The 27116-nt window shown below is 43.5% G+C and overlaps 2 protein-coding genes across 2 annotated transcripts in view; both read right to left on the bottom strand.

Annotated features, from left to right (window-relative positions):
• ABCG1 (ATP binding cassette subfamily G member 1) overlaps positions 1 to 464 on the bottom strand; it is a 129976-nt gene extending 129512 nt beyond the window's left edge. Inside the window, exon 1 of the mRNA XM_033940130.1 lies at positions 333 to 464. Within this exon, the coding sequence (XP_033796021.1) occupies positions 333 to 374 (42 nt within the window). The 5' untranslated portion in view covers positions 375 to 464. The remainder of the gene's footprint in view (positions 1 to 332) is intronic.
• A 19476-nt stretch (positions 465 to 19940) lies between these two features.
• Positions 19941 to 27116, bottom strand: part of LOC117358655 (transmembrane matrix receptor MUP-4-like) — an 83390-nt gene continuing 76214 nt past the window's right edge. Inside the window, exons 9-10 of the mRNA XM_033940131.1 lie at positions 22425 to 22655; positions 19941 to 21488 (exon numbers count right to left, since the gene is read on the bottom strand). Of these exons, the coding sequence (XP_033796022.1) occupies positions 22441 to 22655 (215 nt within the window). The 3' untranslated portion in view covers positions 19941 to 21488; positions 22425 to 22440. The remainder of the gene's footprint in view (positions 21489 to 22424; positions 22656 to 27116) is intronic.

Here is a 27116-nt window from a genome sequence, read left to right as displayed (position 1 = left end):
CAGAGAGAAATATTTGCCACGGGAAAAGAGAGACCCTGCTGCCATTGCCTGGATCTGATGACTTTTTTTGTTTCCTTATACCACCCCAGTATATACCGCCCCCACGGGGCTATTCAGAAGTTCGTGAAGATAGAGAATATGCACAAACCCTTCTCATGATCAGCCCGGGACAGCCGCTTTTTTTTTTTTTTTTAAATCCCAGGCGAGTGAATTGCTTTCAGCCTGTTACTTTCTGCTGCGAACTCTTCACACCTCGGCCCCAGCCCTGCACCTTCCAAAGGTCCGCGTCCGAGCGCCGCATCCCCTGCTCACGCCGTGTCAATGCCGCTTACCATTGGAGGGGCGACGGTAAAAGCAGCCGCCAGACACGCCATCCCCCGAAGCAGGTCTCTCGGCCGATCCAAGGCTGCAGCAGTTGCACCGAGGAGCGCTTGGGAAACCGCTGCAGCTTCGACCGAGCCGCAAAATTGGGTCAAAGCAGCCTCACGTTGCCGCACCAGACTGGAAGGGAGCGCGAGGGGGGTCAACATCATACCCGTTTGGAGTCGGGATAGGCTGAGAGATCGACAATAGGCGGAGTTACTTAATACAGTTGAACGTGGTTTTGTTTTTCCATGTGCACTGATGCCATTCTTTTCTTTCTACTTACAGGTTTACTATTGACGTACTGCAATTTGCTTTTGCTGCCTTGCAATTTAATTTTCTGTGTCTATGGCGAGTGAAGCAGATTGCAAAGTATAGCTCTTTCATTTTACAGTCATCCTAGGATGTAGCAATGAGTGGATTTGAGCCTAACCACTTTGGCTTGGGACCACTCAACAGCGATGCACTCTTGACAGGCGCAAATTAGGCCCGAGTACAGCTTCAGGCCCTAAGGGTTTTGACAGCTCCCTCCCTCTGGTCAACTTCATTAGGCCTTTATCATCATAGGGCCACCAGCAGGGAGCCCTATGACTGTGAAGCTGTCCCTCTAGAGCAGGGTTGCCCAACACGTCGATCGCGATCGACCAGTAGCTCAGGAAGGCAACGCGAGTCGATCGCGGAGCCCATCCCAGGCTCCGTGATAGACTCGTGTTGCCGTCCTGATCTACCGGGTCGATCAGCCTTCCTCTCCAGTGTTCTCTCTAGGGCCGCCGCTGCTGAACATTAAAAAACCCCCAAAAAACAGGTTTGGAGATTTCAGCCCATAGCGAACTTATGCTCCGTGGCTCTAACGTGTGCGTGCCGGCTTCCCTTCTCTTCCCTCCGAAACCAGAAGTTATGTCCGGGGGGGGGGGGAGAAGGGAAGCCGGCATGCACATGTTGAGAGTCCTGAAGCAAGCGTTCGCTATGGGCTAAGGCGGGAGACAGGTTAGTGAAGCATTTGCTCTTCTTGCTGCCGCGAAGGCAGGAGCCGGCAGCATTTCACCCAGTAGGTCGATCGCGATCTTGGCCTGATCAGCCTTCCTCTCCCTGACGGCAGAATTGAGGGAGAGCTTGGGGCGGCGTCAGCTTTCGGGCCTGTTATTGGTGGCGGTTTGGGTCCTGGTCCCCGATGGCAGTGGCTTGGGGGAGGGCAGGGAGAAAGAAAGAAAAAGGGCAGGCAGGGAGACAGAAGGAAAGAAGAGAAACAGAAAAAAAAGAAAGGGAGGCAGAGAGAAAGAAAGGGCAGGGAGAGAGGAAGGACAAGTTGGGGGAGGGAACGAGGTCTGGAGGAGAGGAAGCATACAGGCTAAAAGAAGGGAAGAAAGATTGGATGCAGTCAGAAGAAGAAAGTGCAACCAGAGACTCATGAAATCACCAGACAAAGGTAGGAAAAATGATTTTATTTTAAATTTAGTGATCAAAATGTGTCTGAATTTATATCTGCTGTCTATATTTTACACTAAGGTCCCCTTTGACTAAACCGCAATAGAGATTTTTAGCGCAGGGAGCCTATGAGCGTCGAGAGCAGCGCTGGGCATTCAGCGCAGCTCCCTGCGCTCTAAAAACTGCTATCGTGGTTTAGTAAAAAGGGAGGGGGGTATATTTGTCTATTTTTGTATGGTTGTTACTGAGGTGATAGTGCATAGAGTCATCTGCTTTGACCTCTTTGAAAAACCCTGGAATAGGAATGATAATTAACATTTTCTATGCGTACAGTGGGCGTTGTGTTTTTTTTTAATTTTATTGTTGGTAGATCATTTTGACTTGGTCATTTTAAAAGTAGCTCGCAAGCCCAAAAAGTGTGGGCACCCCTGCTCTAGAGAATGACACGGTGACATAATTCATCACAGTTCCCGTCCCCGCGGATAACCGCGGGAAACAATCCTGTGTCATTCTTACGTGTCTATCTCAACCTCAGTCCTTCTACACCAAAATTCTTCAATGCAAGGCTTAAGGGTCTGTGGTTGAGCCCATTCATACTCTTGATTCTTCCCTCTCTCTTTGAATAATGACATTGAGATGGTTTCCCGCAGTTATCCACGGGGACGGTGATAAATTTTGTCACCGTGTCTGACACAGCTTCCTGTTTCCACCAGAGTGGAATGTGGTAGGGGCAAAGCTTTGGAGTCAGAACAGGTAGAGTTACCAGACATGCAGATTTCCACAGACATGTCCTCCTTTTCGAGGACATGTCTGGGGGTCCGGACGCCTTTTCAAAACCCTGCCCTTTGTCTCAGTGGCATACCAAGAGCGGGGCAGAGTGGGGGGGGAGGGATGGTGGACTGCCCAGGTGCAAGTCATGGACCTTATCATGGTCCGGGAACTTCTCCTACTCTTGGCCCAGCCCCAAGGCTCTGGGTGGTCCCCGTGGCCTAGCATGTTCTCATCCTTCTTTCCTGTCCGGTCCGATGTCACCTTTACCTTGCATCAAGCTGAACAAACTGCTGGCCTCAGCAGTGATTCAGCGACATTGTCCGCAGCTCCCCCTCCTGCTTTCCGTGTCTGCCTGGTCTTTCTCCAATGATGCAACTTCCTGTTTCCGCCTGGGTGGACTATGGCAGATGGAAAGCAGGAAAGAGAGTCACGGGCAACATCGAAGAATCATTACCGAGGCCGGCAGTTTTTTTAGCTTGACGGAAGGTAAAGGTGACAACGGACTGACCAGGAGAGTAGGGTGAGAACATGCTGGGCCTGGACTAACTGTATTTTATTTTTGTTGTTTTTTTTTTTAAAGTACAAAGTGTCAGATTGGGCATTGGGGGACAGGGGAGAGCTTATGGGGGGAACGCCCTGGAAGCTTCATTATTCCATCCAAGACACCATTTTAGTTCAGTTGCCGAATGGTTCGGGTACTGGCAGAAAAAAGCTCTTCCAGAGATGCAAAACGGTGTCCACGCATAGGTTGTTTGAGCTTTGGAAAAAGGTCAAAGTCTGGTGGACTCATGTCTGAACTGTAGGGAGCATGAGGTAACACCTCCCAGCCGTGTTTGTGTTGTTTTCAATGATGAGTGGAGAGCTCCATCTTCCCCATGGCCAAAAGAATTTCGACGAGCTCAATCAAAAGTCAAACAAATGATGATTTTTGCTTATGATCATGAAGCCATCATTATTACAGACAAAAGTTCCATGTGGAAAAAGTGTCACAGCCAGGGCAGGATTAATTCTTCGAGGACCCCTAGGCACACAAGTACACTGGGCCCCCTCCTGGGCCTGCCCCGCCCATGCCCTGCCCACACCCCGCCCCCATTTATCTGTTTTCTTATTTACTTTTTTATTTGCAAAACAAACAAATTAGCATACCAGTGCAAAGTTTTTCTTCTATGCAACCCCCAAACATCTCTGAACAAATCCTCCTTCCCACCTACTTACCCAGGACATTAACTCTGAACCCTTTCAATACGTATATAAAAGCATTCAAATATATTGTAAAGCAGTAATAAGAACATAAGAAGTTGCCTCCGCTGAGGCAGACCATAGGTCCATCCTGCCCAGCGGTCCGCTCCCGCGGCGGCCCATCAGGCCCATTGCCTGAGCAATGGTCTATACCTATCTATACCCCTCAATCCCTTTTTCTTCTAGGAATCTATCCAAACCTTCTTTGAAACCATTTAAGGTTTTCTTGTCTACAACAGCCTCTGGAAGCATGTTCCATGTATCCACCACCCTCTGAGTGAAAAAGAACTTCCTAGCGTTTGTTCTAAACCTGTCCCCTTTCAATTTCTCTGAGTGCCCCCTTGTGCTCCTGGATAATACTATCCGAAATATAAGTCTATATTAATAACCAAGTTTACATCGCCTAACTGCCTCACTCTACATCAGGGGTGTCAAACTCAATCACATAAGGGGCCGAAATCTGAAAAAAAAGGCTAAGTCGTGGGTCAAATTTTTAATTAAGATACTTAGGGGTCATTTTATTAAGGTACGCTAACTGATTTTGTGCATGCTAAATGTACACCTTAATAAAAGAACCCCTAAGTGACTAAGGCTTAGTCTTAGCAGACATATAGGGTTACAACATCTCCAACCCCACACCGGTTCTGTGGTGTAAACAAAATAAATATTGTAATCACAAAATAGAAATAAAATTATTTTTTTTACCTTTTGTTGGCCCCAGGCTCTGGTTGTCTTCTGATAACTCACTTGCCAGGATCTCCTGCCCCATTTGTCGTTTTCTTCTTTCTCCGTGCCTAACCATCCATCTTCCATCTCTGTCCATCCCTTCCGTTTCCCTTCCCTCCCTCGGAGGTCTGGCATCTTTCCTTTTTTTCCTGTCCATATCTGCAGCTTCGGCATGGACCCCACCATCCCCAGATCCACTATCTGTCCTTTTCTCAACTACTCTTTCATCCAGCATCTCTCCTTCCTTCCCCACTACCCCAGGGTCCATCATCTCTCCGTTTCTCTTCCCAACTACCCTGTCCTATGCCACTTCCAGAAACTGTATGCCTCCCCCTTCCATCTTTCCCTTCACCCCCATTGGTCTGGCATCCATCTTCTTCCATTCCCTCCTCCAATGATCTGGCATCTCTCTCCTCTCCTCTTCTTCCCTTCTCTCTCCCACACCCCCATGGTCTGGCATTTCACTCTCTTCTCTCTCTTCCCCCCACTTCCATCAGAATCTGCCCCCTTTCTTTCCCTCCAGCCTAAATCCATCCAATATCCTTCCTCCTTGTTTTCCCCCTTTCCCTGCACACCAATTCCATCAACATTAGCCCCCTTTCTTTCCCTCTGACCTAAATCCATCCAGTATCCTTCCTCCTTGTTTTCCCCCTTTCCCTGCACACCAATTCCATCAGCATATGCCCCCCTTTCTCTCCCTCCACCACTCTTTCCACACAGCAACGACAACATGCCCCCCTACGACAACAGGCCCCCACCTGGCATTGATGATGACAACACACCTCCCCCCAGGCATCCACGGCAACGCAGCCAAAGCAGCCATTTTTTTTTCAGATGGCAACGGGCCCCCCTCTTCTCTCCCTGCATGGCAACGGGTCCCCACCCGATGATAACAACAATGCCGCCCCCCCCACAGCAACGGGCTCCCACCCGACGACAACAACGCCGCCGCCCCCCCCCCCCCCCCCCCCCCCGGCATCGATGGACGGCAATGTAGCCAATGCAGCTCGAAGAAGGTCCCACGATGACTGCATCTGCCGGAAGAAGTAAGTGATGTCGGAGGGGGATGGACCAGCAGACACAGTCATCTCGGTACCTTCTTCGAGCTTCATTGGCTGCATTGCCGTCCGTCGATGCCAGGGGGAGGCCGACGTTGTTGTTGTCGGGTGGGGGCTTATTGCTGTGAGGGGGCCCGGCGTTGTCGTCGGGTGGGGGCCCGTTGCCGTCTGAAATAAAATGGCATGGTAAGTCATCCTTCAGCAGGCCTCCCTGACTATTTCGGGCCCTAGGCACGTGCCTAGTTGCCCTATTGGTTAATCTGGCCCTGGTCACAGCAATGTATTATGGTGATTTTTTGCAAGAATACGCAGAAAAATGTACAAAACTCAACCTCAGATGCTCTTGGCTAGGTCACTCATTCTTCACGACAACGCTCACCTGCACATAGGGAATGTCATCATTGAAAAACTACGTAAATACGGCTGGGACGTGTTACCTCATGCTCCCTACAGTCCAGACATGAGTCCATGACATGAGACTTTGACCTTTTTCCAAAGTTGAAACAACCTATGTGTGGACATCGTTTTGCATCTCTGGAAGAGCTTTTTTTTCGCTGGTGCCTGAGCCATTCGGCAACTGAAGAAAAATGGTGTCTTGGATGGAATAATGAAGCTTTCCAGATGTTGGGTCTCGGTCATTGCAAAGCAGTATTGAAGGATTGTAAAGAAATACTTGAAAAAAATAAAACATGTAAATTAAAAAAAATAGTGTGCATTTATGAAATGACCCTCGTATTTAGGTACAGTAGATATTTTTTTCTTTTTCTGAAGGGTTCATAATTATTTTTAAAAAAAACAACTGTTGAAGTGAGATTTGAAAACCTGGATTACTTGATTTATAGCCAAAAAGTCCTTGATTTAAAGTCAAAAAATCCTTGATTTATAGCCCACTGCACTAGAGAATGACACGGTGACAAAATTCATCACCATTCCCGTCCCCACGGATAACCGCGGGAAATAATCCCTTGTCATTTTCTAGTGTCTATTTCAACCTCGGTCCTTCTACACCAGCATTCTTCAAAGCAAAGCTTGCGGGTCAGTGGTTGTGCCCAATTATACTCTGATTCTTCCCTTTCTCCTTAAAGAATGACATGAAGATGGTTTCCCGCGGTTATCCGCGGGGACGGGAAAGGTGATGAATTTTGTCACCGTGTCATTCTCTACCTAACCATAAGGCTACTCCTCAGATTTACTTCCTGCTTTAAGAATGCTTATTAATACCTGAAGCTGTTATAGAATCTGATAATCCCTTTTCACTTTCACTGTCAGGGAGAGGGAGGGAGATAGCAGCTATTGGAGGATTAAGGAGGTATCATGTCTTGATCTCTCCAGTGGACAGCTGCTTTCATTCAGAGCTCCCTTTATGTACATGGATGCGCCCTAAACTGGTCTAATAAGGCATCCCTTCTTTTTAGACATGACTATTTCTTCCTCTTCACTAATCATAAGAGTTGCCAGACTGGGTTAGACTGAAGGCCCATTAAATCTAAGTACCTAGCAAAATCCCAAGGAGTAAAACAGATTTATGTGGCTTTATGCTAGGAATAAGCAGTGGTCTTCCCCTAGCTATCTTAATAATGGCTTATGGACTTTTGTTTTAGAAAATTATCCAAACCTTTTTTAAACTCTGTTAAGCTAACTGCTTTCACCACATTCTCTGCCAACAAATTACAGAGTTTAATTTACATGTTGAGTGTAAGAAATATTTTCTCCATTTTGTTTTTAAATCTATTACTTTAGTAGCTTCTTTGCCCCCTAGTCCTAGTATTTTTGGAAAAAGTAAAGCAATTCACATCTATATGTTTCATTCCACTCAGTATTTTATAGACATCTATCATATCTTCTCTTCTCCAAGATGAGCCCTAGCTGCCTTGGTATTTCCTCATAGGGAAGATGTCCCATCCCTTTTATCATTTTCGTTGTCCTCTGTACCTTTTCTAATTCTGCTATCTCTTTTCTGAGATATGGTGAACAGGATTGCACACAGTATTTGAATTGTGGTCACACCATGAAGTGATACAAGGGCATTTTAACATTCTCATCTTTGTTTCCCATGCTTTTCTTGATAATTTCTAGCATTCCTCTTCAAAGAAATGTAGTAGATTGGTGAGGCAAGATTTCACTTGACTAAATACATTTTCGCTTTGTCTTATTAATTCATGATTATGTATATACTCTGTAGTTTTGTGTATTATAGTGACTACCATTTTGCCCAATACTGATATCAGACTCGCTGGTCTATAATTTCCTGGATCACCTCTCTAACTCTTTTTAAAAATTGGCATTATGTTGGCCATGTTCCAGTCTTCTGGTTTCACGCTGGATTTAAAGATAAATTGTCCTCTTTTACTTTTTTAGTTAATTGCTCTGCTTTTTCAGCAAAGTCAGTTTAGGTAATAGTATAGCATTTAGAGTCTCTGTTAGGGTTTTATATAAAAGTGTTTTAGTCTAGATTAGTATTTTAGGTTGCATTTCAGAGCATAAGATAAAATGAGATTAGGGCACAGATAGGGCAGATGAGGAAAGTCTCTGTTTAGTATTTAATTCCCTCCCTCCCACCCTTCCCATCTCCTACTCCAAGGCTGATCTTTTGATTTATACTCTTCAGCCAATTAGGAACAGGGCATTGCTTTCATATAATTTTTTTTTCTAGTACTACTACTATTTATTATTGCTATAGTACCAAAAAGCGTACGCAGCTCTGTACATTTAACATTCAATAGATGGTCCCTGCTCAGAAGAGCTTACAATATAATTTGGATATACAGGACATCTCAGGGTTGGGGAGTTTCTGGTTGAAGGAATGGTACAATAGGTAAAGGTATTTGACAGCGAGTGGGAGTTAAGAGTTGAAAGCAGCTTAAAAAATGGACTTTTAGCTTGGATTTTAATACTGCTAGAGACAGAGCATGGCATATTAACTCTGGGAGCCTGTTCCAGTCATACGGCATGGCAAGAAAGAAGGGACAGAGTCTGAAGTTGGCGGTGGAGGAGAAGGGTACAGATAAGATGGACTTACCCAATGGACAGAGTTCACGGGGGAGGGGGGAGCATAGGGGGAGATAAGTGAGGAGAGATATTAAGGGGCTACAAAGTGAATGCACTTGTAAGTCAGTAAGAGAAGTTTGAACTGTATTCAGAAACAGATGGGGAGCCAAGAGTGACTTGAGGAAAGGGGTTATGTGAGCATGGTAGCTTTTTTTTTTCATCAGGTGCAAATTATTATTCTTTATTTTTGTTATACCACTTTTTCTGGCAAGTCAAAGCGGTTTACAACTCTAAAACATAAATAGAAAATAAGACAGGAACTACAATAATTTCAATAGGAAAGAAGCACTCGCATAAATCTTAAGAATTTTCATGTGGGGGTAGAGATAAATCCAATGATATTCAAAAGTGACCTCAGTCTTACAGACCTGTTTGAACAGCCAAGTTTTTTAAATTGCGTTTTAAATTTATTGAAACAAGTTCTTTCCTTATAGAAGTTGGCAGTGAATTCCAGAATGATGGAATCATGAAGAAAAAAGCTGAATGTCTAGTTGACTCTAAGGGCTCCTTTTCCAAAGGCACGCTAGCAGTTTAACGTGTGTAATAGATCACGCTAAACCGCCAGACGCGCTAGCCGCTACCGCCTCCTCTTGAGCGTTGCCGATCAATGCTAGAGGGGCCCATCGCCGTTTGGAAAAAAACAATGTTGATGCCCTCCTTCATTGGGCCCCCCCTGATTATTTCGGGCCCTAGGCACGTGCCTACTGGGCCTATTGGTTAATCCGGCCCTGTACGCAGGTAAGGATAGACTTAGTTAGGGCATTGGTCTTTGACCTAAGGGTCGCCGTGGGAGCGGACTGCTGGGCACGATGAACCACTGGTCTGACCCAGCAGCGGCAATTCTTATATTCTTATGACAGATCTCTTTCATTTGAAAGGAAGCTCTGGAATAAGAGGACATGGGATGAAGTTAAGGAGTGATAGGCTCAGGAGTAATCTAAGGAAATACTTTTTTTACAGAAAAGGGTGGTAGATGGGGGGAGAAACAAGATGGCCGCGTTGTAGAGAGGACGCTGAGTTGTGCTCTCCTGCGAATTTAAATTTCCTACCTGGTTTCGGGCTTAACTCTGCTGGCGACATGCCAAAAAGACGAGGCAGAGCGGCTGCTTCAGCCTGGCAGCCAGGATCTGCTTCAACGAGACAGGAGGAAATAACCCGTTTCCTCACATCTTCACCACAGGGCGTACCGGCTGAGCCGAATCGGAGAGAGATTTCGGCTCTCGGGAGCGAAATCTCGCTCAGCCCCGCGGGACCTCCACCTCCTCTGCAGCCGCGAGACTGGGGAATAGTGGCGATTCCACAGGGACGGATGGCGTTGCCGATGGAGCTGGAGGGCTTGCCTAATCCTCAAGTGTTCTCGGCAGGAACAACTTCATCGGAGGAGGTGGCTGAGATTTCAGCGAGTGAAGGACATGCTTCTTTAGTCCTTCCTCTGGTAAGACCTGCTGAAATCACTTTAGAGTCTATTTGGACGGCATTAGACTCTTTGTATAAATTATGTGCAGGAACCCTACCTCAGGTGACTGTTCAAGAACGGAGATTGGATAAATTACAGGAGGGAAGGATCAGGAAGGAAAAGTTCAAAATTTGGATCAGAGATTTCAAAGTTTACAAGCTTCTCAGTCTGTTATTTTGCAGGACAGATTACTGTTTACTAGGAAAATGGAAAACTTTGAAAACTATATGAAAATGTTGAATTTAAGAATTCTTAATTTTCCTAAGGTGTTAACAACACTTCCTAAGGAAATGTTCTACAAGTTCTTAAAAGAAATATTTAAATATCCTGAGACCGGACTACCTCCTCTATATAGGATATATTATTTGCCAGTACCAAAACAGAAAACTTCAGGTGCAGAAGTTTCTTCTGAATTTCCTAATCCTTTGAACTTAACAGAAGTCCTTGAAACTTCAGTGGATGAAGTAATCTGTCGTTCTACTCTTGTGGTGGCGTTTGTCTTTCAACAAGACAAAGAGGCCCTTCTTAGACTGTTTTTCAGGCTGAAAGAAGTGACCTTTCTGGATAGTAAGATCAGCATGTTTCCAGACGTCTCAAAAGCAACTCAAACTAGACGGAAGAGGTTCCTCGAATTGAAACAGTTTGTAATACAACTGGGGGCCAAATACCAATTGAGATATCCTTGCAAATGTAAGATCCTCTTGGATCAACATTCATATATATATTTTTTGAGCCCTCACAATTACAATTTTTTCTCGAAGGAAAGGGAATAACAACTTCAAATATCTCTGAAGGGAATGTAGGATTACCCCCAAAGTAATGTAAGAAGAAGATGTAACTCTACAATTATGGATATTGATATTATTCCTTTATAAATATCTCTCATAAATGTGAATTGTTTCTCCTCTAGAATGTGGACTGATTAAGAGTGAATTTTGTTTAAATATGAAATGGATATTATCCAGATATACTTCCTCCTTTAAAATTTGTAGAAGTTCTCTCTTTATTTCTTATACAAGCTATGTATATGTATCTATATATATAAAATGATAAATAAAAAAAAAAAAAGAAAGGGTGGTAGATGTATGGAATATTCTCCCAGTAGAGGTGGGAAAGCATGGGACAGGCACGTGGGATCTCTTAGGGAGAGAAGGAAATAGTGGATCCTGTGGATGGGCAGACTGGATGGACCATTTGGCCTTTATCTGCTATCATGTTTCTATGTTTCTACAAATTACTAACACTAGCTCTGCAAGTTCATTTTTCAAATCTATCAGTACTCTGGAGTTTATACCATCAGATTCAGGAGATTTGCTGCTTTTCAGTTTGTCAGATTGCCCCCATTACATCTTCCAGTATTACAGAGATTTGTTCAGTTTCTCTGACTCATCAGCATTGAATATTATTTCTGGCACTGGTTTCTCCCCCACATCTTTCTCGGTGAAAACTGAAACAAAGAATTAATTTAATCTCTCCGCTAAGGCCTTGTCTTCCCTGAGCCCTCCTTTTACCCCTCAATCATATAGCAGTCCAACCAATTCTTTTCCCAGCTTTGATGAAGTCTAAGTAGGCCACATCCAGTACATGTCCTCAATCCAGTACTTTTGTCTCCCAGATTAGTTTAACATAGTTTGCTTTTGGTAAAGCCATTTTGCCGCAGATCCTGTAACTCATTTGATTGTAGATATTTATTTCCTTCAACAGTATCTCTATTACTTTCCCATCACTGAAGTAAATAAAGTTCACTAGTTTGAAGTTTACTACCTTTTCTCTGTTACTGCCTTTGTGTAGAGGGACCACAACAGCTTTTTTTTCCAATCCTATGGGTATTTCTAGTCTTCAAGGATCTATTAAACACATCCTTTAGAAAGTCTGCCAAAACCTCTCTAAGTTTCCTCGGTATCCTGGGATATATCTCATTGAGTTTCATGGCTTTTGTCCATATTCAGTTTTGCAAGTTGTTCATAAACACCTTCATCTGTGAATGGTGCAGTATCTTTACCATTCCCAAATCTATTTTTGTCAAATATCTATGGATGTTTGCCATTTATTTTTGCTGTTTTCTGGTCTCCTTATCACAAGAAAGCTATAGCGGCACTAGAAAAGGTCCTTTATTCTGGTCTCCTTATCACAAGAAAGCTATAGTGGCACTAGAAAAGGTTCAAAAAAGAGCAACGAAGATGATAAAGGGGATGGAGCTCCTCTCGTATGAGGAAAGAATAAAAAGGTTAGGGTTCTTCAGCTTGGAAAAGAGATGGCTGAGGGGAGATATGATTGAAGTCTACAAAATCCTGAGTGGAGTAGAATGGGTACAGGTGGATCGATTTTTCACTCTGTCAAAAATTACAAAGACTAGGGTCTCCTTTTACTTGGTCAGAATTAAGGTCCCAAAGACATGCATCATTTGCCTTTGCAGATACACTGTAACGTGCAAATGAACTAGAGATGTGACATTTTTTTAAAGCAGCTAAGATTGTTGTACTTACCGTGTTTTAAGCTGATATCTGTGCTCAAATGTATTTTCATAAATTAGTCATCAAAATTGTTGCAAAACTGTGGTTTGTTAATTACTTCACATTGGTCAGTGGTGGGTGAGCCACTTCCAATTCAGCAAATTTAGCAACCCCATCACCTAGGGGTCACTCCCAATAGCCAGACAAGGTACCAGCCATGGGTTGTCAAGCTTTATTTAAGCACAAAACAAGAAAAGGCGCAGCATAAAATAATTGCTTAAACTGGTGGTCCAGCAGTGAGCCGGGACCAGAGTGACTCCTCTTGTCTCCTGTTCCTGCTGGCTCCACACTACCCCACCTCCCTTCCGCCTCCCAGACCTTGCAGCAGTGGTCCAGCAGTGAGATCGGATAGGAGTGACCCTTTCTGTCTCCTATTGCAACTGGATCCACATCACCTCATCTCCCTCCTGGATTCTGCAAGGGTCTACCTTGCACACCCTGTTGGTCCAGTGGTGAATTGGGGCAGGAGCGATCCTCCTATGTTCCTGCCCCTTGCAGAACCACTGCTGTGAGTTCCCGCTACAAATTCATGAGACCATGGGAACTCGCGAGGTTGCAGTAGTGTAGGAGGATCGCTCCTGCCCTCCTCTGGATGACCAGGACGTGCATGGTAGGCAGGGTCTGGGAGGCAGGAGGGAGGCAGGGTGGTGTGGAGCCAGCTGGACAGGATATGGGAGGGTTCCCTCCTGTTCTTGCTCACTGCTGGACCACCAGGGCTCAAGACAGGTTGAGGAGGGGTCAATGGAGCAAAGAGCTGACAGGACACGAGTGACAGGACACGAGAGGGGTCACTCCTGTCCCAGCTCACTTCTGGAACACCAGGGCTCAAGGCAGGCCTTTGGAAGTCTGCAACAGGTCAAGGTGGGGGCAGGAGGTGCAAAACCAACCATGACAGGACAAGGAGGGATTGCTTCTGTCCTGGACCATCACTGGACCACCAACACCTATATTCGAGTCAATGTTTTTACCCCTGTTTTGGCAGAAAAAAGATTACCTCATTTGGATTGGTTTATATTTGAGTATATACAGTATAAGAACACAACAGGAAAACAGGAGTGATGTCTGTTAACCAATAGAAAAAAGCAACTATTTTGTAGAGAGGAACAGATGAAAATAGAATGCCTAAATCATAGTTTCATCAAGATAAATAAAACATCAGGATGGGCCAGCGCGAGATTTTTGTGTGCCTAGTATAACAAGTTCCTAACAAGAACTGAAGCAGAGCGTGACCTAGGGGTGATCGTCAGTGAGGACATGAAGGCTGCCAATCAAGTGGAGCAAGCTTCCTCCAAAGCAAGGCAAATCATAGGTTGCATACGCAGGAGTTTCGTCAGCCGTAAGCCTGAAGTCGTTATGCCATTGTATAGATCCATGGTGAGACCACACCTGGAGTACTGTGTGCAATTTTGGAGGCCGCATTACCGAAAAGATGTGCTGAGACTAGAGTCGGTGCAGAGAATGGCAACCCGGATGATCGCGGGTCTCAAGGATCTCCCTTACGAGGAAAGGCTGGATAAGTTACAGCTCTACTCACTCGAGGAACGCAGAGAGAGGGGAGACATGATCGAGACGTTCAAGTATCTCACGGGTCGCATCGAAGTGGAAGAAGATATCTTCCTTCTCAAGGGTCCCACGGCAACCAGGGGGCACCCGTGGAAAATCAGGGGAGGGAAACTGCACAGTGACACCAGGAAATTCTTTTTCACTGAGAGAGTGGTTGACCGCTGGAATAATCTTCCACTACAGGTCACTGAGGCCAGCAGCGTGCCTGATTTTAAGGCCAAATGGGATATATACGTGGGATCTATTCACTGAGTTAGGTGGGGAAGGGTCATTGCGGTGGGCAGACTGGATGGGCCGTGGCCCTTATCTGCCGTCTATTTCTATGTTTCTATGTTCTATGTTTCTATGTAACAGAGTTGGTGCCAGTTCCTGCAGCTTACCACACAGGCATGCTGTATTGTCAAGGACATGCTACAGACTTCACTTTTTACCAACATGTGGCTGGCTGGGACTGAAATGGATTTGGCTGATGTAATGAGCATATAATCTTGCACAATGGTCCTGTTCCCAATGCTGTGGCAGGAACTGCTGGCTCATGGTCAGGTGGTCTGCAAAGGATGATCTCATCCTTCTAGGACATTCTCAAACTTTCCTGAAGCTTCTGAGACATTCAGGGACCTTCCTGAAGCTTTTTGAACAAGGTACTGAGCAATAATGGGAGGAACAAAGTCTTTTTGCTCTATATAAGCCCAGCTGTACAGTATATCAGTACAGGGTCAAGGACTGAAGTCTGACCGTTTTCTGCAGCTGTAACATCAGCCTTGGAGGATACTCGACTCTCACTGTCCACACATCTCTCCAGACCTTGCTGCTCTCTTATTCTTTGGGAAGAGTAACAATAGCCTATCTTTCAGTGACTTAGTAAGGGTTGTGCTGTGTGTGTTTGCTCTACTTGGTGGATAAGCAATAGGAGTTTTTCTTTCTTTCATACAGCGAAGCTAATCTGTGCTGTAAATAAAATCTTCTATTTTTCTAATAAGTGGCTTGTTAGATTTTGGGTTATCCAGGGTAGAACTTGGATTTGGGGAAGTATAGAGCAGAGTCCTACATTCATACAATGCTGTTACATATACACTCATTCCTCAGCACTTGTTTCTAGGGCAGTGTTTCTCAAACTGTGTGCCATGGCACAGTATTGTGCCTTAAAGAGGTTCCAGGTGTGCCATAAGAGATTCCAGAATTGTACTTTATTTTGTTTTAATTCCTTTCATAAGTATACACTAGAATAGATGACATATACGTTGCGTCTGTCAATGTTATGAGCATCGGTATGCATAAGGATACAACCACCCAGACAAGCATCATTCTTTGACGTGATTAATCCTTGAAAACTAACGGCAAGTAATTTTATTTTTTTATGCAGTAGTTATCCTAACCTGATCAACAAAGCGATCAAGGCTTTGTTAACCATTTGGTCCGTTTACTAATAACTTCTACATATGGTTTGCATCTTTGTGATAAACTCCATCAAATTGGTAACTTCAATATATGAATGCCTTACTATATTGTCCTTTCCTGAAGGTCTCAGGGTCAAGTAACATAAGTCCTGTCATTCACATTAAAAACATGAGTTAATATATATCTGGGAAAGAGGTTAACTAGGGGCTACAAAGTTCTAGAAACTGAGCCTAGCCTATATTTCAAGGTGGAATTTTTCCAGTTCCATAGATCCATCCAACAAGGATTCCTGAGCTTTTGAATCATTTACACCTGATTCTGGACTTTGTACATATGTTGGAGTAGTTGAGAAGAGTAGTAGAGAAGAGCACACCAGAAATTCGTTTCCCCACCAGCCAGAGGATGCAAATATAAGAGACACCATCAACAACTTCTATCATACCAAGCAGCCTTATGGGGCAAAGACTTGGAAAAACTAATTACACAATCAAACAATTATGGTGAATTTAGGAAACACCTAAATACCTAGGTAACGAATCAGGACAATAGCCCCCATCGCAATCCCTCCCCAATTTAGATCTTGTAAACTGTTAACCTCTAATCTCTAACTATGAATGTTCCTCACAATTTATGGAATTTTTCTAATTCATTGTAAACCGCATGGAACTTCACGGACCTGCAATATATAAACTGTTGTTATTATTTTTATTGTTGCTACTATCAGATATTCACCGCTACACTCTGTAATTCGATGTCTGTGCAATTTATCTTCATTGTAAACCGCCTAGAAGTCGCAAGATTGTTGGCGGTATATAAGAATAAAGTTATTATTATTATTATTAGTTGAAAGAAACTTGCTGTTCAAGTGTACTGAGTTCCTAAAGAAGAAGCAAAGGTTTGGTCTACCATTATTGAGATAGAGATATAATATAAGAACATAAGAATTGCCGCTGCTGGGTCAGACCAGTGGTCCATCATGCCCAGCAGTCCGCTCCTGCCACGGCCCTTAGGTCAAAGACCATTGCCCTAACTGAGACTAGCCTTACCTACGTACATTCAGCAGGAACTTGTCTAACTTTGTCTTGAATCCCTGGAAGGTGTTTTCCCCTATAACAGCCTCCGGAAAAGCCCTCTCGCTCTCTCTACCTTGAAGAGGGTAAACAACTTGTCTCTATCTATTAAGTCTATTCCCTTCATTATCTTGTATGTTTCGATCATGTCCCCTCTCATTCTCCTCTTTTCAAGGCCTAATTTCTCTAACCTCTCACTGAACGGCAACTTCTCCAGCCCCTTAACCATTTTAGTCGCTCTTCTCTGGACCCTTTCGAGTGTTCTTCTTCCTTTTTAGAAGACTGTCCGAGTTTCCGGACAGACTTCAAAACCCTGGCAATTTATCTGGGTTTTGGAAGGCCCTGAGCTCCGGATGCATCTGGAGGGCCTTCAACAAGCAAGCGTGGATGACATCACATGCATCCACACATGCTGAGGCTTTTGGGGGTGGGGTTGGAGGCGGAACAGGGCAAGGTCATGCATCCGGGTTTCTCCATTCTTAAATATGGTAACCCTACTCATAATCAGATCAATGTATACATCAAAGGCCTGATTCTCTAAAACAGGGGTGTCAAATGTCGGTCCTCAAGGGCCGCAATCCAGTCAGGTTTTCAGGATTTCCCCAATGAATATGCATGAGATCTATTAGCATACAATGAAAGCAGTGCATGGAAATAGATCTCATGCATATTCATTGGGGAAATCCTGAAAGCCTAACTGGATTGCTGCCCTCAAGGAGTGACATTTGACACCCCTGCTCTAAAGGATGCCAATTTGGGTAGCCGTCTATGAAGTGGCCACTGATCGTGTGTCAATCACACATTGGCATCCTTTAGAGCAGGGGTGTCCAATGTCGGTCCTCGAGAGCCGCAATCCAGTCGGGTTTTCAGGATTTCCCCAATGAATATGCATGAGATCTATTTGCATGCACTGCTTTCATTGTATGCTAATAGATCTCATACATATTCATTGGGGACATCCTGAAAACCCGACTGGATTGCGGCCCTCGAGGACCGACATTGGACACCCCTGCTTTAGAGAATTGCAGAGGGGGGGGAGGTCTAACAGACGCCTTAAATGTAAGCCAGCATTTTACAGGCCTACATTTAAGAAGCCTGTCTCACACCTATGGAGATGCATAGGGATGCTTATGGAAGCTGAAGGCCACTTTTGGTAGAAACCATGCCCACGATAGCCTTGGGTGTCCATAAGTGTCCCTATGTGTCTTCGTAGACATGAGATAGATGCCTACAGTGTAGGCATTATTTGCTGCACCCATTTTTTTTTTTTTTTTTAAATGACCATCCCGATTGGCTGGCGAGATGGTGGTGGGACACCAACCACTACTTACAATCGGGACACCATTTGTAGAATCAGCTCCCAAATGTTCTTGGGAAGGTATAGCAATGGCATTTATCTTATAAAGAAGCACACTCGCAAGGTGACCATCATTACTATTATAAAAAACTATTTAAAAACATTTTGAATGTGGTTTATTTTTTTTTTTCCAATCATTTCAGCAGCAGAGATATTCAGGCACATTTATGTCAAGCAATGCCCTCTGGATCTCATTGCTGATTAATCAGTAAATGTTACATGGTACTTATTCAGTCTTTCAAACCAAAGTTCAACCTCATGTGGCATGCAAAGCAATTAAGTATATAAAACTACAATTAATTAGAATAATTCCATCAATGATCCAACACTACATCAATTGTCTTTTTATTAACTTTTTTTTTTTATTGGTAAATACAATTTTTTTTTTTTCGTTTTCTGCCCCCTTCTTGGGGATCTTGGTCCCATGTGCTTCTGAAAGAAGCGTGGGTGATTTTTCTAGGGCATCATTTCTTCCACCTGCTTCCATATACATAATAGCAATGTCATGCTGGGCACCATCTGCTAATTTCCCTCTTCGTGCATTGAAACACGCCACCCATTTGCAGAAATCTCTTATGGAAACATTATGGGGCCCTTTTACTAGGGTTACCAGACTTTGTGGAAAAACCTGGCATGTCCTCTTTTTTTAGAGGACTGGGTGCCCAGACAGGCTTTCCAAAACCCAGTAGTTTGTCCGGGTTTTGGAAAGTCCCGACCTCCCGTTCACCTCTGAAGAGCCTCTGAGCATGAGTGGATGATGTCACACACATACGCACATGCTTGGAGACTCTCCAGATGTGGCTCGGAGGTCAGAAAACAAAGATGAGGCTGCAGGGGGTGGGGCTAGAGGCAGAACAGAGTGGGGCTGGAGGCAAAATGGGGCGGGGACATAAATTTAGTAACCCTACCTTTTACAAAGCTTCAGCAAAAAGTGTCCATACTTGGGTTTTTCTGGCATGAAAAGACCACTTTTTGCTATGGCCAGAAAATGGATGATTTTCTATTTTTGGCATTAATAGCCACATGCTAATGTTGCCATTAGTGTGTGACCATTTACCACCACCCATTTTTTAAGCAGTAAGGGCACATGAGCTAATCAATTAGTGCGCGGCAGAATGGCACACTGATTAGCAGAGACATGCCTATGCTCCACCCCCAGCCACACCCCTTCAGCCAAAAAGTAAAAACTATTTTTTGGTGTCCGAGTAGCATGCACACATTGGATTTTTTTGTTGGATGCCTTGGTGTGCCTCGCAGTAAGTCCTTTTAAGCTGCAATAAGCTTATCACAGCTTGGCAAAAAGGACCCCTTTGTGTCTCGGTAATAGATAACCTTCTGGGCTTAGAGCACCTTCCAGAGGTTGCCCAACTGCAACTCATCATCCCACTTCTTTCATTTCTCATGTGTCACAGTCATATCAGTAGTCATATCAGCTGTTATGCCATAGACCTCAGAACCACCACCACTCCTCCGTCCATTAGGTATTATTTACCGGGGAGCTTGCTGTGCAAATCCTCACTGGTCATAGGCTTTACAGCTTAACAATCTTTTATATGTTTTTTTATAATTTTCAATATAAGTCCTCACTTAATCCACTTATTGTGACTTTTAAATTTTAAGTTTTAAATTTTCACTACTTATCTTATAATAGTACTCGCTTCTTCATGATTTGGTGATTTGCGGTTGGACCCGTCATGTGTCGCCTCAGCTTCGTCAGGGATCCATTCATTACCGTTGTCATCCGACTCGTTCATTCATTCATGATGACAGCGGTAATGAATGGATCCCTGACGAAGCTGAGGCGAAACATGACTACACTATGTAATATGATTTTTGTTCCTGGGCAGTAAGTGTAAATTCTTAATTGTTCATGCCTAAAAAGTAAAGAAAATGTCTGTTATTCCTTAAACCTTTGTTTTTATTACCAAGATAATAAAATTTTGCAATTGTCCTTTTTAAAACATGAAAATATTGAATTTTTATCTTTTCATTCTTATAGTCATATAAAGCTACATATGAATCACAATTAACATGTATTTATATTGAAGTTATACAAAGATGACCACAGATGATTTAGAACTGAGTAGTTTTTCTAGGTTTACAATTATATTGTAAGTCATTTTCACAAATCAGCCCACAGATATAGTCTCCCATCATGTTTTCATTATATTGTCTTTGATAGTGGTATTCAAAGTCCAGTATATCCTGGTGGAAGCGCTTACCTTGCTCCTCTGAGTATGTTCCCATGTTCTCTTTGAATGTCTGAAGATGAGCATCATGGACATGGAGAGACATCCTATAGCTAATTTCACTGTAATTCTTCACCAAATTCTCAAAGAACTCCAAGTAGTTTTTGGCCTTGTGATTGCCCAAGAAGCTCCAAACCATTGTGACAAAGCTGTTCCAAGCTGCTTTCTCCTTCCTAGTTAGCTTCATGGGAAATTCCATGTACTTCAGGATCATCTTTATCTGTGGTCTACCAAAGACACCAGCTTTGACCTTTGTCTCAGACAGATTAGGGAAGATATTTTGAAGGTACTTGAAGGCTGCTAACTTTTTATCTAGAGCTCTGACAAATTATTTCATTAGACCCAATTTGATGTGCAGTAGTGGCATCGGTACCTTCTGGGGATCTACCGGTGGTTCCCATTTGATTTTTTTTTCTCTCCCCCACCCCCCTTCCCAGAGAACTTTATCCACTGTGGCCAGTCCTGCTTTTAGAAGTGCAGCTTTGTGTCCCTGCTGTCCCAAACTACTATGGAGACCCATTAGGAATGCCATCATTTTGAAGTCTCCAATGACCTCCCAGCCGTACCCATCATATTTCAAGGCGCCTAGTAAGGTCTTGATGCTGTTCTAATCTTCTTTGGGGTGCACTGAGTGAGCCAGTGGAAGAGATGGGTACTTGTCCCATTATAGAACAACTCAGATTTGATGTTCTGAATGAGCTGGCATTGAAGAGATGCCACTCTTTCGAGTTACAGGCAATCTCAATTGCCTCAAACAGACTGGTCACATTGTGGCAGAAGCAGATCCCATCTTGAAGAAAGTCAAAAAAGCTTAATGACAATTTCTCTGATCTATGCACACTTTCATCCAACAAGTTCCATTGCTTGGGCCTAGATGTCAAAAGCTCAGCATTGGACATGGTGAGATCTCTGAAGTCATTGAGGTCTTTTTGATTTGGAAAGTATGGCTTTCTCTCATCAGCTGCACCACTGATATTGTAAACTGGATCTACAACATCTCCCTCACTCTCTGACTCGCTGCTCTCTTCTGAAGACAGCTGCTCTCTATCTGGGGGAATGAGCTCAGGGCAATACGGCACCAAGGCAATGGATGAACAAATGTCCTGATATGTAATTGCAGATGCATGCTTGCCAGTTTGATGTTTGGAAGGATCCACAATGCAGAAGTAGCAGTTACTTGAGTGGTCAGTGGGTTCCTGCCAAATTCTTTGGATAGCAAACTTCATGGCCCCTTTTTCCCCTCTGTACCATTCTATAGAAGAACAAAATGAAATTGTGGTAATGAAAACAATAAATTTATTTCACCTATGATTAATATGTATGAGATTCTTGCAACATATTTCATATATGATATTTTTTTAAAACATTGAAAATTTTAAAATTTAAATATTTTTTTAAAAACTAAACATTCTAAGAAATTATATAGCTGTAAATTACACCATCCTAGCGAGAAAAAAAATTACCTTTCAGTTTTTTGCCAGTGCTCGTATGTGAAGAGAGGTACCCAAGGTTTGTCTTTATCCCCAACAAGCATGCTGAACTATGCCTTGATATATCCATTCTTCTTTTCCAGACTGGATGGGCCATTTGGCCTTTATCTATCATCATGTTTCTATGATCCTGGCAGCTTGGGAGTCCCACATGTGAGAATATTATGCTTGCCTGTCCTTGGAGAAAGTAAAGGTAGTTTACCTGTAGCAAGTGTTCTCTGAGGAAAGCAGGCATATGTTCTCACAACTCTCTCCCTCCCACTTCCCCTGGTTAGATTCTAAGCTTTTTTCACTGAACTCATGGACCCAAGAGTTGATATTGGGCAGGAAGGCACCACTACATATGCAGTATGGGCACTGCCTAAAGATTTAAAGTGACAGTGCACTTGGCAGTGTCTGTACTGGGTTCCATGGATGATATCACCCACATGTGAGAATATATGCCTGCTGTCCTCAGAGAACACCTGCTACAGGTAAGTATCTTTGCTATCTCAGCAGTCTAGGATTCTTTACTAGCATATCTTCACATATTACCCTGACAGTAAGCATTCTCTATATGCTGATATATTAGTCAATAGATATCACTGGCTCTCATAGTCAACCATAACAATAGGTATCCTCTGTGTAACTAGGTCCTCAGCAGTTAGACTGAGCATTTTTCCAAAAATCCTAATAAACAATCCCCTATAGTAACTTACAAGACTTGCTGGAAGTTTAGATGTAGGTGTAGGAGAAAGTTCCTATTGGTCCTTGGGCTCGGGTGGAATAATGGCCACACTTTCTTTTCAAGGACAGGTACATAGTGGATCCAATGACCACAAAGAGCAGGACAGCACTCAGGAGGATTCCAAGGATAATGACGACTGTCCTCCAGCTCTCATTTGCAGTAGCAGAAGGCAAGAGATTTGATGTCGCTGATTTGTGAATGGCTGTAAAGAGTAAAATATATATGAGCCATTCTAGAATGTATCAGTGGAAGTGACATTTACTTTCCTCAGTTTTATTCTACCTAGTGCATCCTCTCTAATTACTTCTTCCTTATTTTCTGGGTGTTATCCCTTCCTACCAGCAGAAGAAGATAGTGAAACTAAGCTTTCCCAGTGACATCACCAATATAACCTGCTGGTGCTCAGTGTAAAGTATCAGCATTTCTCTGTCTCTAGCAGATGGTAGGTTATTTAGGCTAGTGCTCCTAGTCCCTGGTATAGTTCCCAACAGTGCAGACGGGCACCACATGGCCTAATGGCCAGCTCCCAGATCCATGGACCAGACCTGGTCAAGTGTAAAGTGATGAAGACCACTAGGTGAAGCATATGGCTCGGCCTCATAGGGCCTTTCCAAGCAGGTATGGGCTTCCAAGTTCCATTGCAGTTCCAGGCAAACAAAATTGGACTAGGTTTGTATGGTTTAACTGAATTCCCTAGGCCAGAGAATAAAACTAAATTTAGAAAAAGAGAAAGAAAACCACATAGCACATCCTGTAGAGCCAGATGGAAGGAGATGAGATCATTGGAGTGGAGAAGTAGTCAATAGTTAGTGCGGTGGGCTAAGATCCTGGGGAATCGGGTTCAATTCCAACTGCAGCAACTTGTGACCCTGGGCAAGTCACTTAACCCTTCATTGTCCCAGGCACAAAAAAAACCAAACCCAAAAAAACAAACAAACTTAAGATTGTGAGCCCACAAGGGACAAAGTATCTGCATATAATGTGTACAGCATTGCATATGTTTAGTAGTGTTATAGAAATGATTAGTAGTAGTAGCATCATTGAGATCCCAGGCTGCAGTTGGCCCAGAAGGGCCTGTAGAGCTCTGCACTTGCCATTTGGCCAGGCATGCCATAAGGTGATGCTGCAAGGCCTGTGTGAGTGAAGTGAAGAAGTAACCTAATGGTTAGTGCTGTGGTCTGAGAACCAGGGAAACCAGATTCATTTCCAACTGCATGCACTCCTTGTGAGTTTGGGACAACCCTGGCATAGTTCCCAGCAGTGCAGACGGGCACCACATGGCCTAATGGCCAGCTCCCAGATCCATGGACCACAAGCTCCAGGTGGAGCTTGTGTGCTATTTCTAGCTGGAGGCTATGGAGTGTCTTAGCACCGGTATTGTTCTGTGAAGTGGTGTGAGAGCCTGAAGAGCTTGGTGGGTCTGGATAGAGCGTATGAGAAGCAGTGAAGTTGAAACCCCTGACGCAGCAACCAGAGCGAAACGGAGGGTTCCCCGTCGGGTTCAGTGGCTTCAGGGCCCAGGAGGTGAAGGACTGAGAGATCCTGGATGCCGAAGCAGCTAAGTTGTTCTCTTTTTTTGCTGTGTTCCACGCTGAATCCTGGACTACTTTGCTATAGTGCTGATTTACCCATTTTTTCACAACTGAGGGCTGTGTGTCCCGGTGTGTTTTGTAACATCTCCCTGCAGGCTACCATAGAGCTTTTTCTACTGGTTCTATATTTTGGAGTACAGGGTTAGCCTTGAAAGGTGGAGTTTTTTGCCAGATGAAGCTGAACTGAGGCTTTTTCTCCACCTTTCTTTCCTTTCTTTTTCCCTGTTACTACCTGTTGTGTGATTGGCTTGTGTGTGTGTGAAATTAAAGCCTGTTAGTGTTGCAGAGGGGAGGTTTGTTGTCCATATGGGGTTCTGTTTTAGAGGTAATATTATTACAACTCACTTAACCTATCATTGTTCCAGTACAAAATAAGTACCTGTATATAATATGTAAACCACTTTGATTTTAACCACAGAAAAGCACAGGGTTACCAGATGTCCAGGAAAACCCAGATAGATTTCCAAAACTCGACAGTTTGTCTGGGTTTTGGAAAGCCTTGAGCTTGGGGCCGCGTCTGGAGAGCCTCCGAGCATGCGTGGATGCAACGTGTTCACATCACACACCTGTGTGCATACGTATGATGTCATTGCATTGCATCCATGCTTACTCAGAGGCCCTCAAAACGCGGCCCTGAGCTCAGAGAAAAAGAGACGCGTTTCATATACAGGCGGCGTTGGGGGTGGAATGGGGTGTGACTGGGGACAGAATGAGGCAGAGCCACATGTCCTCTTTTTTTTAGGAGGAAATCTGGTAACCCTAGAAAGGCAGTATATCAAAACCAATTCCCTTTCTCTTATTCACTGTTTTCCTCCTTCCACTGGAAGGAAATAATTGGAAAACTCTGCAGTATTCAGAGCAACTAGCCAAAGCACTGGTCTTGCTTACCTGGGGTTACCAGACATTTTCCTGGACATGTCCTCTGTTTAGAGGACTGTCCAGGTGCCCGGACGGACTTTCCAAAACCTGGCAGTTTATCCAGGTTTTGGAAAGCCTTGATGAGCTCCAGCCACATCTGAAGGGCCTCTGAGCATGCGCGGATGACATCACACACATCTGCGCATACTCCAGGTCCTCCAAACACAGTAAGAGACCATCAGGGAAGAAGAGAGGAGCTTGGAGGGGCGGAGCTTGGGATGGAATGGGACAGGGCTGGAGGCAGAACAGGGCAGGGCCATGTGTCCAGGGTTTTGTGTCCTAAAATATGGTAACCCTATGCTTATCAGCTCATCTCACACACCTTTCTTGATGCAGGCCTTGGTGGAAGAGGGGCACCTCTGGATATAGGCCCCAAAAGGAGATAATTCAGAGGAATCTGAGTCTTGCTCTCACTCCTGTCTGCTGTTTTTTTTCTCTTCATGCAAACAGAGTAGGACTTAAATTTCACTCTGTGGTTTTTCTTTTTCTTTGGAATAATACATTATTTATTTAATAGATGGTTGTATATTGATATCATCTCCCACTTTTCTGTGTCTCTTCTCCAGGTTATTAGTGAACTTGGACTTTGATAGATTGTTTTCATAATTTTGAATTTCCTTCTATGGCTTCTTTTTTTTAAAAAAAATTCTTTATTCATTTTTAAATCTTACATCAAGTGTACAAATAATAAAACATATGAATTAAATACATCACTTGTATTTCTTATTAGAATAACTTAAAAAATATAAATTTATACCCATCCCACCCACCCTTTCCTTTAACATTTAATCAAAAATATACAAATATTAGTATTATTTTCTATTAAATAAACCTACAGTAACTTTTAAACCACCCCCTGCCCCCATTTGCAAATAAACTTTCAACAGAAAATGGTATCTATTCATTACAGTAAAATGTCAGTGGCCCCCAGATCTTTTTAAATTTATTATAATTCCCATTTTGAATAGCAATTATGCATTCCATTTTATGGCTTCTTATGTTGAGTATCATTATATTGCTGTGCAAAATTATTCTTTGCAATACACTGACAATAGAAAAAAAAATACTTAGAAGTGCAGTAAGGCCCTAGGCAGGACACTGGAAGTATATGGTGCAGTGGTTAGAGTTACAGCCTTGGCACCCTGAAGTTGTGGGTTCAAATCTCACACAGCTCCTTGTGACCCTGGGCAAGTCACTTAATCCCCATTGCCTTGGTACATTAGATAGAGTGGGAGCCCACCGGGACAGTTGGGGAAAAATGATTAAGTACCTGAATAATTTGTAATCCGCATAGAATTATAGGATATGCACACAGGGTAGTGTGTTGGGTTGTTCAAAATAGGTACCTGATGGAGTAAAAAAGAACCTAGTACTGGTATGCTCTTACAAGGAAGGAAACTCCTACAGGGAAGATGTTCAGGAAATAAGAATCTGAAACCTGCAGGTAATATATATGGCTAAGTGGTATATTTATATATAGGGGAATCCATAGCAATGGCCAGATACAGGAAGTTTTTCATTAGATAAATTGGAATATTTGCAAAATTGAATGGCAAGTAAAACACATGTCCAATGTAAAATCTGATGAATGGGTACAGTTTTAGAAATGGTATCATGAAGCATCTACTAATGATTTGGCTGACAAATATAAGAAAAAATTTAATTATGCTAAAGAAATATTTGGAAAGTAAAAATATTTTCAAGTAAATATTTTCAAGAAAAATGTTTGTATACAAAATGTTCAGATTTAGTTCCCACAGCTCCTCCTCTTCCTACTAATCATTTCTATATCGCTACTAGACATACACAGCACTGTACATCAAAACATGGAAGAAACAATCCTTGCTCAAAAGATCTTACATTCTAGTCAAGACAGACCAACTGGACAAGAAGGTGCATCAATACGCTGTGCTTGTGGTGGGGGGGGGGGGGGGGAGAAGGAGATTACAGACATATATTGGTGTTTAGAAGATGAGTGGGAGTTTGGAATTGAAAGTATCTTCAAAGAAGTGGCCTTTGAGTCTGGATTTGAATACTGCCACAGATAGAGCCTGATGTATCGAGTCAGGCAGTTTGTTCCAGGCATACAGTGCAGCAAGGTAGAAGGGACAGAGTCTGGAGTTGGCTTTAGAGAAGGGTACAAATAAGAGAAA

This window comes from Geotrypetes seraphini, chromosome 4 (assembly GCF_902459505.1).
Source record: "Geotrypetes seraphini chromosome 4, aGeoSer1.1, whole genome shotgun sequence".
Lineage (NCBI taxonomy): Eukaryota > Metazoa > Chordata > Amphibia > Gymnophiona > Dermophiidae > Geotrypetes > Geotrypetes seraphini.
Note: the sequence above shows the minus strand (reverse complement) of the source record. Positions and strands in the feature narration are given on the sequence as shown.